At 35.8% G+C, this 13,217-nt stretch overlaps 1 protein-coding gene and 1 long non-coding RNA gene across 6 annotated transcripts; both read left to right on the forward strand.

The window, feature by feature from the left end:
- Positions 1-3: 3 nt before the first annotated feature.
- LOC119742964 lies at positions 4-5,215 on the forward strand. 5 transcript variants are annotated; one of them, XR_005272932.1, is made up of 4 exons: positions 4-80; positions 3,217-3,422; positions 4,110-4,318; positions 5,169-5,215. It is a non-coding gene; the product is annotated as an uncharacterized LOC119742964 (long non-coding RNA). The 5 variants fall into 5 exon arrangements; XR_005272933.1 differs by lacking the exon at positions 4-80 and adding an exon at positions 768-875; XR_005272934.1 differs by lacking the exon at positions 4-80 and adding an exon at positions 1,611-1,637.
- A 99-nt stretch (positions 5,216-5,314) lies between these two features.
- Positions 5,315-6,775, forward strand: LOC119742402. Its single transcript, XM_038218307.1, has 2 exons — positions 5,315-5,359; positions 5,953-6,775. The coding sequence occupies exons 1-2, from the start codon at positions 5,327-5,329 to the stop codon at positions 6,589-6,591; spliced, it is 672 nt and encodes a 223-aa protein (XP_038074235.1). The 5' UTR covers positions 5,315-5,326; the 3' UTR covers positions 6,592-6,775.
- Positions 6,776-13,217: the final 6,442 nt, after the last annotated feature.

A 13,217-nucleotide genomic window follows, 5' to 3' on the forward strand; every position in this document is an offset into this window, starting at 1 on the left:
GTTCGATTGGCATGCAAGCTCTTTCGAAACATCGGCCTCCATCGCAGGTCCCTACTGCTTCAGCTTCATATATTGAACTGGTAAAATATCCTTTTTTTTAACGAGACGCATACGTCTTCCATAACGGAAGCTCAACAATTTTTATTTGTCTATTATTATTTGACAACTCACGCTTTCTGGGTAGCTGTGTGGAAATTTCATAATCTTCTTAAATTTTTATAGTAGACGAAGCCGCAGCTGGGAATGAATCGAATTTTTAAAAACTCTTTAAACCCATGTTTTCTTTTTTTCTGGAGGGCTAGGCCGGCGCTGTTTACGCAACTCAAGGGTAATCCTTACTTTTAGGACCCCTTTCCTATATAAGGTTAAAAGACTCACCAAAACAGCTGACTAAATGACACTCAAAAGTGACATTCTGATATTTCATGACACATTTGAACATTTGGCAATGACACCTCTTGAATATCAGCAGGTTTGATTTTGTAGAAAGAGGGCAGGGTTTTGATTTATGAGGGGTTAAAGACGACGATGACAAACAGAAAATAAATTTAAAAAGCAAGATGGCGAACTGCAAAAAAAGGTAGGAAAGTCACATTTTCTTTGAAAGTGCTTTCAAAATTATAACTAACATGAGTTTGTCTGAAGAAAAAAGGCTTCTTTAGCCTGCAAAAGTCACTTTGGTATTGGACAGTCATCTGCAAAAGTCAGTTTTGAACAGAACTCGTACAAAATAGAGGTGTCCTAAAAGTAAGGATTACCAACTCAAGTAAGTTTCCACAGGGAGAAATGGCTTTAAGGGAAATAAATAAGCTGTTTACGCTGAACACTAGTTTTTCAGTTTTCCCCTTGACCAGTTTGAGTGGCTCTTCACCAAGGTAATGAAAGTCGAAGGAGCGTCAATAGAGCTAGAGAGGGGCTATGTGCAAATATTATGTTGGACATTTTACAAATCCCCGGGAGCATCAAACTAGGCCTATATCTATACTAATAAAAAAGTAATAATATAGCAGTGTTGAACCCCACCGTACAGGAGCGACACAAAATATTGAATTCTACTTCGAATGCTGGAGGGAACTATATGCTTAAAGGGAATATACAACATTTGCAAACATCGAAAAATATAACTACCCAGTTTTTACGAAATACCTTACTAGGCTGTTAGTAAATGACAGTGTAAAGCATCCTGTAAAATTATGACACCTGGTGTGAAGTCATTTTCAAGAAAAGTGGTATTTTTGTATACATTTCCAACGGTGGTCGGCCGACCACCGTTGGAAAAACCTAACTATTTTAACTACTGCGCCAAATTTACCATTTGTTCAGACCAAATTTTGTTTGCTATTGGTTACATGTTCATGAACGGGTGCAGGTCAACTAGACTGGTTCCCTCACCTTACAATTTTCCGGCATCTATAAATTGATACATTTCATCTTTAGTGGAGTCAGGGAACCAGACTACTTGAACATTTTTGTTTTTCTTGATTTTTCCCAGCATTTTCGAACACAAAACTACAAACATGTCAGTGTAACAATATTTGATCTATTATACTCACCCCTCAAATAATTCATTTCTGAAAATTACAGCAAAACCCAATGATGTACATTCCCTTTAAATGTTTCCAGTGACGGGTGCATATGTATAAGTAAACACTAAATGAAATGTTTTTTGTGGCTATAACTTTGCCAATAGAAATAATTATTAACAGACTTTTGTCTAAAAACTGTTGAGATACTTTGGACAGTATTTTTACCTATGAAATATAAATGAGGTTGATATTTGTTTCACATGAAGTAAAGAATAATAAAAAAAGACTGCCGAAAAATTTAAATTGATTAAACACAGCGTCACTGTAGCTCACCTATTATTACTGCATTTCACTGCCAACCTGGTTTGCTACAGTGGTGAAGCAACAACTCACAAATAATTAAGATACCTAAAGTAGTCAAAACAAAACTAGAAAGACACAACATTTTTAATCATCCTTTTTATACAACTCGGCAGAAATTCCTTAATGCCTGGTGAACTGGATAAAAATCGCCACTTGAAGGAGTTTAGGCAACACAAAAAGAGAAATTTCCCATTCCACGATAATAGAGATGCTGCGATAATAGGGAGTCCGACTAAACTTAAAAATATAGCAACGGCATACTAAAGTTATATTGCAAATGTTTCTATTTTGGGAGAATCTGTATACATTTGTAAAATGTTATGTAATTGGCGCACGGATGATTTTCAGCAAAACATTCTCGGAACTCTTTCCATGCATAGGATTTAACTAAGCTTCTTAGACTTTCGACAAAAGTATATTATAATATTTGTGGATTTATTTTATTTACCTCCTATTTTCAATTATGATATGATTTTAAATATTATGCATGCAGTTGTTTTTACCAAAATGGAAAGAAATTCATTTATTTCATATATAAACAAACGCGCATTTAATAACAATGTCGGATGACAAATCCACATTGGTTTAGGAAGTAGGACACAATGGAGACTTTCGTGGCAGCCAATTTGACTCATCTGCAGACGATGACGTTCTTGGTGCTTCCTTGACGTTCGATATTGTTCAAATTATTTTTCTATGTAGTTAATATTAGTCATTCTTTCAATGTTAAAGTCCACAACTGTGTAGAATTTAGTTTATGCAAGAAAAAAATTGGTCCAAGTACTAAGTGCGCAAAAAATGGCCAATGTTTTTCTACATCACTACCTCGTGTTGGTTCAGCATCAGAGGTGACGGAATGTTGCAACCTAACGCTGCTTTTTCCTTCGTATATCATCTCAATGAAGGTCAGTAATTGCAAAAATGATGATATATTGATAAGACATGAATCTGGGACTGAGAAACATTTCCAATTTTGTTAGGAAATACTTAAAAAAAAATCTTGACTCTCCATAGACTTTGTACACAACTGCAGAAGTAGCGTCAGGTTGCAACATTCTTTCCGAGGTGACTGTTGGCTCTCCAAGAAAGCCTTCTAAAACCTCTTCCACCGCCTCAAAAGAGATCCCATCTGCGAATGGTTTCTTTGTTAAATGTTTTATGCCTGGTTTTTATGAACTGCCACTTTGAAAACTGCTGTGAAGATTTGGATTTGAGTAGAAAATGAGATTTCTACTGATTTCATTGGCGTAGCCATTTTATAACATTTTTTTGACATCATACATGTTAACTTGACAGTTTTTCTCAATTGTTTTTTTCGCAACTGTAGGCGCATCCATCAGTGCAGACGAAAGGCGCTGAGGCAGACTGGACGCCCATACAATGCACAGACAGGGAGTGTAGCCACTCCTTGATGAAGGCTCCGCATCTGCACTGTCCATTCTGCTCCCAGGACAGTCTCTTCACTGATGAGATTCTCCTCAAGGCGCACTACGTACAGGGTCAAGTACGTGGATAAAGGCATCAACTTTGGGGGTGAGTTTGGGAACAAGACCAAGTGCACCAGACTTTTCCAACTGATGCGCACTGTGCTGCATGTGGCAGGGTTAGGGTTAATTATAAAGATAAGTTGAAGGTAGTGGACAGCAGGACAAGGTAGTGGCATTTGTGGGAGTTTTATGAAATTGACAGATACCTGGGCTGGTTATTCTTAGCAGATATCAGTGTTCGATAAACTCCCTGTAGAGGGGTGTTTCAAAAAAGCATGAAGTGAACTTGTTGAACAAAATCTGGGGGGTTTTTTACCGAAAAGTTTTGACTCAAGTATCCATTCTTTTGAGAATGATTAGACACACCTTTTTGGTTTAAAGTGTTTGAAAGCGCACTTATTTTTAACCTTCACAGTTTCAGTGCTGTTTCAAGACAACTGAGTATGCCGTTGCTGTGATGTAATGGTCCCCTTGTATAATCTGCATGAAAAAAAACCCCATGAAATAAATTTAATCAGTTGAAATTTATGTACCTTGTGAGCAGGTATGGTAGTTCTACAAGGATTTGGGTGGATTATATCAAATGCCAACACTTCGTGTCTTTTAAAATAATTAATTGTGAACCTAATTTTATCACTGTACGTTTGTGTCGTAAATTGAATCTTTTGCTACCTTGCAGGTTTAAGTCTCATTTTATCAACCTTAACGACTGCACTCCACCATTTTTACCCAGGATGTCAACCAGATCTTCACCACATACACTGACCCAGCACCCAACAGTACCAGCCTGGTAACACACCTCATAGTCCCCCAGTCACAGCAGCCATCGGAGACGGACACATCATCCCTGGGGCTATAAGCAGACTGATGGGCAGCAGCCGCAGATCGAGTACCAGTATGCCTGCATCAATGATCCAAGCCAGAGCACTGCCAATGGGGAAGGTAAGATGGTAAGAATATTAACCCTGACCCTCCAAGAATCCTTCAGCATCTACCCAGAGGTTAAGGTGGATAATGCCACCAGCAGTGAAGGATAATTAGAAGAAGCTGACCAAAAAGCCAAGGGGGAGGCAATTGATGCAAGGAAGAACTCTTCCCCCAACCCCATCCCCCCCCCCCACTTTGTTTTCAATTGATATATCGTGAATCCATATGGAAGAAGGGAATGGGTAAACAACAGCATGTTTAATACAGTTGTCTTCACTCCTGCACTTGTTTGGTCAATAAAATAAATAAAACAACAACCAAAAGTTCAGCATTTTTTTTAGAGGGTTGGGGTGGGTGAGGGCCAATATTGACAGTGGATTTTACAAATTGAAATTACAAGGTGCAAAGGGTGTGCCATTGGTGTTATAAGTTGATTGAATTTTGGAGGATTCAGGAAGGTTCTAAGCAACAAAAAAAATCTAATAAGTCAGGGTGGCAGTACATTTTGAGAGCTGACTTCAACAATTAATTAAATATTGGCATTTGTCCTTCACCTTGCCCACCTAATGTAAGGAATAAGGTTTGAAAAAGTGAGTGATTGCTTGCACCCAGTTACAAGGAATTACATGTTCTTGACACACTGCATCACTTTGGACTTTCTTGCCTGTATCCTGTTTTTACCGCTACATATCATCTGTCCCATTCAAGCGCAACATATATGTCGACCTTTCTACTCCATAAACTCCTCCCATCATTTCCCCTCTTTGTGTAGCCCACACCTGGAGTGACCTTTTGATGACCGACTTTCATTATTACAGGAATTATTATCCAGGATAATTACTCAACCTTTCCCTCTCGTAAACAGTTGTCCTTATTGAAATACCAGATGAAGGAAGCAAAGAGGATTTGGAGGATGAGACTTGCTACACAGAGCACAACTTGTCGCTGCTGCTGCAGGAGAAGGAACGTCTGGAGAAGACTCTTGAGGAGGAGCGGACCACGTGGGCCCAGACAGAGCACAGGATGAAAGGCACTATAGAAAGGCTTCGTACAAAGGTGAGTGGGCATTCCATCTGGTCTTGGTCTAAGAATGAGTTTGGATCTTGTTCCCTGCATGCAACAGGTACCAAGGGCGTCAATCGCTTCTTAAACGTGGGAGGGGGGACATACCTTGATCAGAACTAATGCAGGCACACTAATGCGACTGCGTTCTTTCAGTGGTCAGATTTCTGTCAGGATGCCAGCTGTCATGGCTGTGGGCGATCATGGTGTGCACTGTTGTTGTCATTGCTCTACATTTTCTACACGTTCTACGTTGTTCTATGCGCTGACACTGCTTATGATAAATGCAGACAAACTGTTCCACACATTTTGTACACAAGCTCAGATGTGTCGTTTATCCTTGTGTAGAGGATTCGTGGTTTCACTCATACTCTAGTTGCACTAAATAACTGGGTAACAACACATGTGCCTTCTTAAGCATTCATGCTCCAACTGCACACATCATAAAGTGCATAAATGTCAGACTTTGGTGTGCGCTGTCATGGTTGTGATTGGTTACACATCATGGGTCAGAGCCTAATGGATTGGTCTATTAAAATTCCATCTGTAAACAAATAATTTCTCTGCCCATCCGTCTTGCCCTCCAGGTTGAGTATTTGTCCAACACAAACATGTCACTCAAGCAGCAGCTGTCCATGATGCACACGTCCAGTTTGAAACGTCTAACCAACGACAGCGAGAACCAGTCCATTTTGCAAGAGTTACTGCAACACATGTCTGAGGAGCACACCCAGCTGCTGCACCACCATCTAGCACAGCTACGGCTGTACACTCAGGCCTGCGCATTATCCAAATCAGCCCCCGAGGAATCTGCAGCTGAATCTACAGTCTTGGTACCAGACCTGGCTGACCAATCACAGGACATCTCACACATGGCCATGATGTCGTCCTCGGAGGGCACCCTTGGGAACATGGAGCAGACAGTCGTCATGACGATAACGTCTGAGGAGGATTCGGAGCCGCTCGGCAACATCGTGGATAACCCCGGAGATACTGTGGGACATGACTCCTTGACTTTGGATAAGGACGTTCACTTGTCACCAAATGACATTCTGTACCAACTGACAAGCGAGGGACTGTCACTAAGACATGACACCTCTGAGTCGGGTCACGTTTATCAATCAGGTAGAACTCATTCACATCACAACACAGGCTGTGATGTCACTCAACAGGATTTTCACAAGAACAAAAGTTTGAAATTGGTTCTTTCCAACAGCACGCCATAAATATTCTGCCCCGATGGCTTTGACAAGAGAACGTTTGAAGACAACATCTCAACTGAGGGACCACCATTAAAATGAGGGAAAACTAACAGCCTGAAAGCCACTTAACTAAATAAAACCTGACATATGTTGTAAACAGTGTACACTCAGTGTTGTCTTAGGGCTTAGTTGGGGGGGGGGGGAGTTGAACTAATGAGTTGAGTCTTCATGGAAGTTTGTCTTACCTGAATGAAAAATTTTACCAAAGCAACTGGCCTTGGTCTCTCCTATCTTTTCGAGTTCTCGATGGGCAATCCCGAATCCGCTCAGTGAATGGGCGTCGTTGTAGGCCCAAACAGATCCATGTAGGTCCTCAAATCTATTACTGAAACATAAACGATGCAATTATGATTAACATTGAAACATTTGGTCGTATGTATAAAAACTAGCATTTGCTTTTTTTTTTACTACATATTTTTAAGCATAACTTTTATATGCATGAATAAAAATGAGAGCAAATGCTTTCACTATTTGCTTCAAGCTAAAAGTATTTGCTTTTTTACTTTTTGGCTTTTGCTAGACTAGAAGTGTGGACTGGTTTCAAACTTGAAAAAATATAAATTTCAATTGACCTCAAAATTAATAAAATTTTAAAATCTAAAACTCCAACTGTGGGACTTGAACCAGCAACCTTCAGAAGTTCAGATTTAGGGTCATCAGTCCGTATTACTTGATTAAGCACAACTTCACACTATTTTGTGGTTACAAAATTAACTGTAAAGTTTCAATTGACCTAAAAAGTAGTAAAATTTTGAAATCTAAAATTCCCAGCGTGGGAATGAACCTGCAACCTTTAGATTTAGAGTCAGCAGTCTGAACCACTGCACTAAGCATAATTTCATGCTTTTTAGTGGTTACGGAATTAACTATCAAGTTTCAATTTACCAAAAGAAATAAAACTTTAAAATCTAAAATTCCCACCCTGGATTTGAACCCACAACCTTCAGATTTCAAGTCAGCAGTCCATACCATTGGACTAAGCATAATTTCACACTTTTTAGTGGTTACAAAATTAACTATAAAGTTTCAATTTACCCAAAAATAAATAAAATCTAAAATCTTAAATTTCCAACCTGGATTTGAACCCGCAACCTTCAGATTTAGAGTCAGCAGTCCATACCATTGGACTAAGCATAATTTCACACTTTTTAGTGGTTATGAAATTAACTATAAAATTTAAATTTACCCTAAAAGACATACAATTTTAAAATCTAAAATTTCCACCCTGGATTTGAACCCACAACCTTCAGATTTAGAGTCAGTAGTCCTTACCATTGGACTAAGTGTAATTTCACAATTTTAAAGGTTACGATATTAACTATAATGATTTAATTTACCCAAAAAAGTAATAAAATTTTAAAATCTAAAATTCCCACCCTGGAATTGAACCCACAACCTTCAGATTTCAAGTCAGCAGTCCATACCATTGGACTAAGCATAATTTCACACTTTTTAGTGGTTACGAAATTAACTATGAAGTTAAATTTACCCCAAAAGACATAAAATTTCAAAAACCAAAACTCCACCCCTGGATTTGAACCCACAACCTTCAGATTTCAAGTCAGCCGTCCGTACCATTGGACTAAGCATAATTTCACACTTTTTAGTGGTTACAAAATTAACTATCAAGTTTAAATTTACCCAAAAAGAACTAAATTTTAAAATCTAAAATTCCCCCCCTGGAATTGAACCCGCAACCTTCAGATTTCGAGTCAGTAGTCCATACCATTAGTCTAAGCCTAATTTCACACTTTTTAAAGGTTACAAAATTAACTATAATGTTTTAATTTACCCCAAAAAGTAATAAAATTTTAAAATCTAAAATTCCCACTCTGGAATTGAACCCACAACCTTCAGATTTCGAGTCAGTAGTCCATACCATTGGACTAAGTGTAATTTCACAATTTTTAAAGGTTACGAAATTAACAATAATGTTTTATTTTACCCAAAAAAGTAATAAAATTTAAAATGTAAAATTCCCACCCTGGAATTGAACCCACAACCTTCAGATTTCGAGTCAGTAGTCCATACCATTGGACTAAGTGTAATTTCACAATTTTTAAATGTTACGAAATTAACTATGAAGTTTCAATTTACCCAAAAATAAATAAAATATAAAATTTCCAACCTGGATTTGAACCCGCAACCTTCAGATTTAGAGTCAGCAGTCCATACCATTGGACTAAGCATAATTTCACACTTTTTTGTGGGTACGAAATTAACTATTAAATTTAAATTTACCCAAAAAGACATAAAATTTTAAAATCTAAAATTTCCACCCTGGATTTGAACCGACAACCTTCAGATTTAGAGTCAGTAGTCCATACCATTGGACTAAGTGTAATTTCACAATTTTTAAGGGTTACGAAATTAACTATAATGTTAATTACCCCAAAAAGTAATAAAATTTTAAAATCAAAAATTCCCTCCCTGGAATTGAACCCACAACCTTCAGATTTTGAGTCAGCAGTCCATACCATTGGACTAAGTGTAATTTCACAATTTTTAAATGTTACGAAATTAACTATGAAGTTTCAATTTACCCAAAAATAAATAAAATCTAAAATTTCCAACCTGAATTTGAACCCGCAACCTTCAGATTTAGAGTCAGCAGTCCATACCATTGGACTAAGCATAATTTCACTCTTTTTTGTCGTTACGAAATTAACTATAAAATTTAAATTTACCCAAAAAGACATAAAATTTTAAAATCTAAAATTTCCACCCTGGATTTGAACCCACAACCTTCAGATTTCGAGTCAGTAGTCCACACCATTGGACTAAGTGTAATTTCACAATTTTTAAAGGTTACGAAATTAACTATAATGTTTTTATTTACCCAAAAAAGTAATAAAATTTTAAAATCTAAAATTCCCACCCTGGAATTGAACCCACAACCTTCAGATTTCGAGTCAGTAGTCCATACCATTGGACTAAGTGTAATTTCACAATTTTTAAATGTTACGAAATTAACTATGAAGTTTCAATTTACCCAAAAATAAATAAAATCTAAAATTTCCAACCTGGATTTGAACCCGCAACCTTCAGATTTAGAGTCAGCAGTCCATACCATTTGACTAAGCATAATTTCACACTTTTTTGTGGGTACGAAATTAACTATTAAATTTAAATTTACCCAAAAAGACATAACATTTTAAAATCTAAAATTTCCACCCTGGATTTGTACCCTCATCCTTCAGATTTAGACTCAGCAGTCCATACCATTGGACTAAGCATAATTTCACACTTTTGAGTGGTTACAAAATTAACTATCAAGTTTAAATTGACCCAAAAAGAAATAAATTTTAAAATCTAAAATTTCCACCCTGGATTTGAACCCACAACCTTCAGATTTCGAGTCAGTAGTCCATACCATTGGACTAAGTGTAATTTCACGATTTTTAAATGTTACGAAATTAACTATGAAGTTTCAATTTACCCAAAAATAAATAAAATCTAAAATCTAAAATTTCCAACCTGGATTTGAACCCGCAACCTTCAGATTTAGAGTCAGCAGTCCATACCATTGGACAAAGCATAATTTCACAATTTTTAAAGGTTACGAAATTAACTATAATGATTTAATTTACCCAAAAAGGAATGAATTTTAAAATCTAAAATTCCCACCCTGGAATTGAACCGACAACCTTCAGATTTAGAGTCAGCAGTCCATACCATTGGACTTAGTGTAATTTCACAATTTTTAAAGGTTACGAAATTAACTATGAAGTTTCAATTTACCCAAAAAAAAATAAAATCTAAAATCTAAAATTTCCAACCTGGATTTGAACCCGCAACCTTCAGATTTAGAGTCAGCAGTCCATACCATTGGACTAAGCATAATTTCACACTTTTTAGTGGTTACAAAATTAACTATAAAGTTTCAATTTACCCAAAAATAAATAAAATCTAAAATCTTAAATTTCCAACCTGGATTTGAACCCGCAACCTTCAGATTTAGAGTCAGCAGTCCATACCATTGGACTAAGCATAATTTCACACTTTTTAGTGGTTATGAAATTAACTATAAAATTTAAATTTACCCTAAAAGACATACAATTTTAAAATCTAAAATTTCCACCCTGGATTTGAACCCACAACCTTCAGATTTAGAGTCAGTAGTCCTTACCATTGGACTAAGTGTAATTTCACAATTTTTAAAGGTTACGATATTAACTATAATGATTTAATTTACCCAAAAAAGTAATAAAATTTTAAAATCTAAAATTCCCACCCTGGAATTGAACCCACAACCTTCAGATTTCAAGTCAGCAGTCCATACCATTGGACTAAGCATAATTTCACACTTTTTAGTGGTTACGAAATTAACTATGAAGTTAAATTTACCCCAAAAGACATAAAATTTCAAAACCAAAACTCCACCCTGGATTTGAACCCACAACCTTCAGATTTCAAGTCAGCCGTCCGTACCATTGGACTAAGCATAATTTCACACTTTTTAGTGGTTACAAAATTAACTATCAAGTTTAAATTTACCCAAAAAGAACTAAATTTTAAAATCTAAAATTTCCCCCCTGGAATTGAACCCGCAACCTTCAGATTTCGAGTCAGTAGTCCATACCATTAGTCTAAGCCTAATTTCACACTTTTTAAAGGTTACAAAATTAACTATAATGTTTTAATTTACCCCAAAAAGTAATAAAATTTTAAAATCTAAAATTCCCACTCTGGAATTGAACCCACAACCTTCAGATTTCGAGTCAGTAGTCCATACCATTGGACTAAGTGTAATTTCACAATTTTTAAAGGTTACGAAATTAACAATAATGTTTTATTTTACCCAAAAAAGTAATAAAATTTAAAATGTAAAATTCCCACCCTGGAATTGAACCCACAACCTTCAGATTTCGAGTCAGTAGTCCATACCATTGGACTAAGTGTAATTTCACAATTTTTAAATGTTACGAAATTAACTATGAAGTTTCAATTTACCCAAAAATAAATAAAATATAAAATTTCCAACCTGGATTTGAACCCGCAACCTTCAGATTTAGAGTCAGCAGTCCATACCATTGGACTAAGCATAATTTCACACTTTTTTGTGGGTACGAAATTAACTATTAAATTTAAATTTACCCAAAAAGACATAAAATTTTAAATCTAAAATTTCCACCCTGGATTTGAACCGACAACCTTCAGATTTAGAGTCAGTAGTCCATACCATTGGACTAAGTGTAATTTCACAATTTTTAAGGGTTACGAAATTAACTATAATGTTAATTACCCCAAAAAGTAATAAAATTTTAAAATCAAAAATTCCCTCCCTGGAATTGAACCCACAACCTTCAGATTTTGAGTCAGTAGTCCATACCATTGGACTAAGTGTAATTTCACAATTTTTAAATGTTACGAAATTAACTATAATGTTTTAATTTACCCAAAAAAGTAATAAAATTTTAAAATCTAAAATTCCCACCCTGGAATTGAACCCACAACCTTCAGATTTCGAGTCAGTAGTCCATACCATTGGACTAAGTGTAATTTCACAATTTTTAAATGTTACGAAATTAACTATGAAGTTTCAATTTACCCAAAAATAAATAAAATCTAAAATTTCCAACCTGGATTTGAACCCGCAACCTTCAGATTTAGAGTCAGCAGTCCATACCATTTGACTAAGCATAATTTCACACTTTTTTGTGGGTACGAAATTAACTATTAAATTTAAATTTACCCAAAAAGACATAACATTTTAAAATCTAAAATTTCCACCCTGGATTTGTACCCTCATCCTTCAGATTTAGACTCAGCAGTCCATACCATTGGACTAAGCATAATTTCACACTTTTGAGTGGTTACAAAATTAACTATCAAGTTTAAATTGACCCAAAAAGAAATAAATTTTAAAATCTAAAATTTCCACCCTGGATTTGAACCCACAACCTTCAGATTTCGAGTCAGTAGTCCATACCATTGGACTAAGTGTAATTTCACGATTTTTAAATGTTACGAAATTAACTATGAAGTTTCAATTTACCCAAAAATAAATAAAATCTAAAATCTAAAATTTCCAACCTGGATTTGAACCCGCAACCTTCAGATTTAGAGTCAGCAGTCCATACCATTGGACAAAGCATAATTTCACAATTTTTAAAGGTACGAAATTAACTATAATGATTTAATTTACCAAAAAAGGAATGAATTTTAAAATCTAAAATTCCCACCCTGGAATTGAACCGACAACCTTCAGATTTAGAGTCAGCAGTCCATACCATTGGACTTAGTGTAATTTCACAATTTTTAAAGGTTACGAAATTAACTATGAAGTTTCAATTTACCCAAAAAAAAATAAAATCTAAAATCTAAAATTTCCAACCTGGATTTGAACCCGCAACCTTCAGATTTAAAGTCGGCAGTCCATACCATTGGACTAAGCATAATTTCACCCTTTTTTGTGGTTACGAAATTAACTATAAAATTTAAATTTACCCTAAAAGACATAAAATTTTAAAATCTAAAATTTTCAACCTGGATTTGAACCGACAACCTTCAGATTTAGAGTCAGTAGTCCATACCATTGGACTTAGTGTAATTTCACAATTTTTAAAGGTTACGAAATTAACTATGAA

The sequence above is a fragment of the Patiria miniata genome, unplaced genomic scaffold, assembly GCF_015706575.1.
Source record: "Patiria miniata isolate m_02_andy unplaced genomic scaffold, ASM1570657v1 HiC_scaffold_6, whole genome shotgun sequence".
NCBI lineage: Eukaryota > Metazoa > Echinodermata > Asteroidea > Valvatida > Asterinidae > Patiria > Patiria miniata.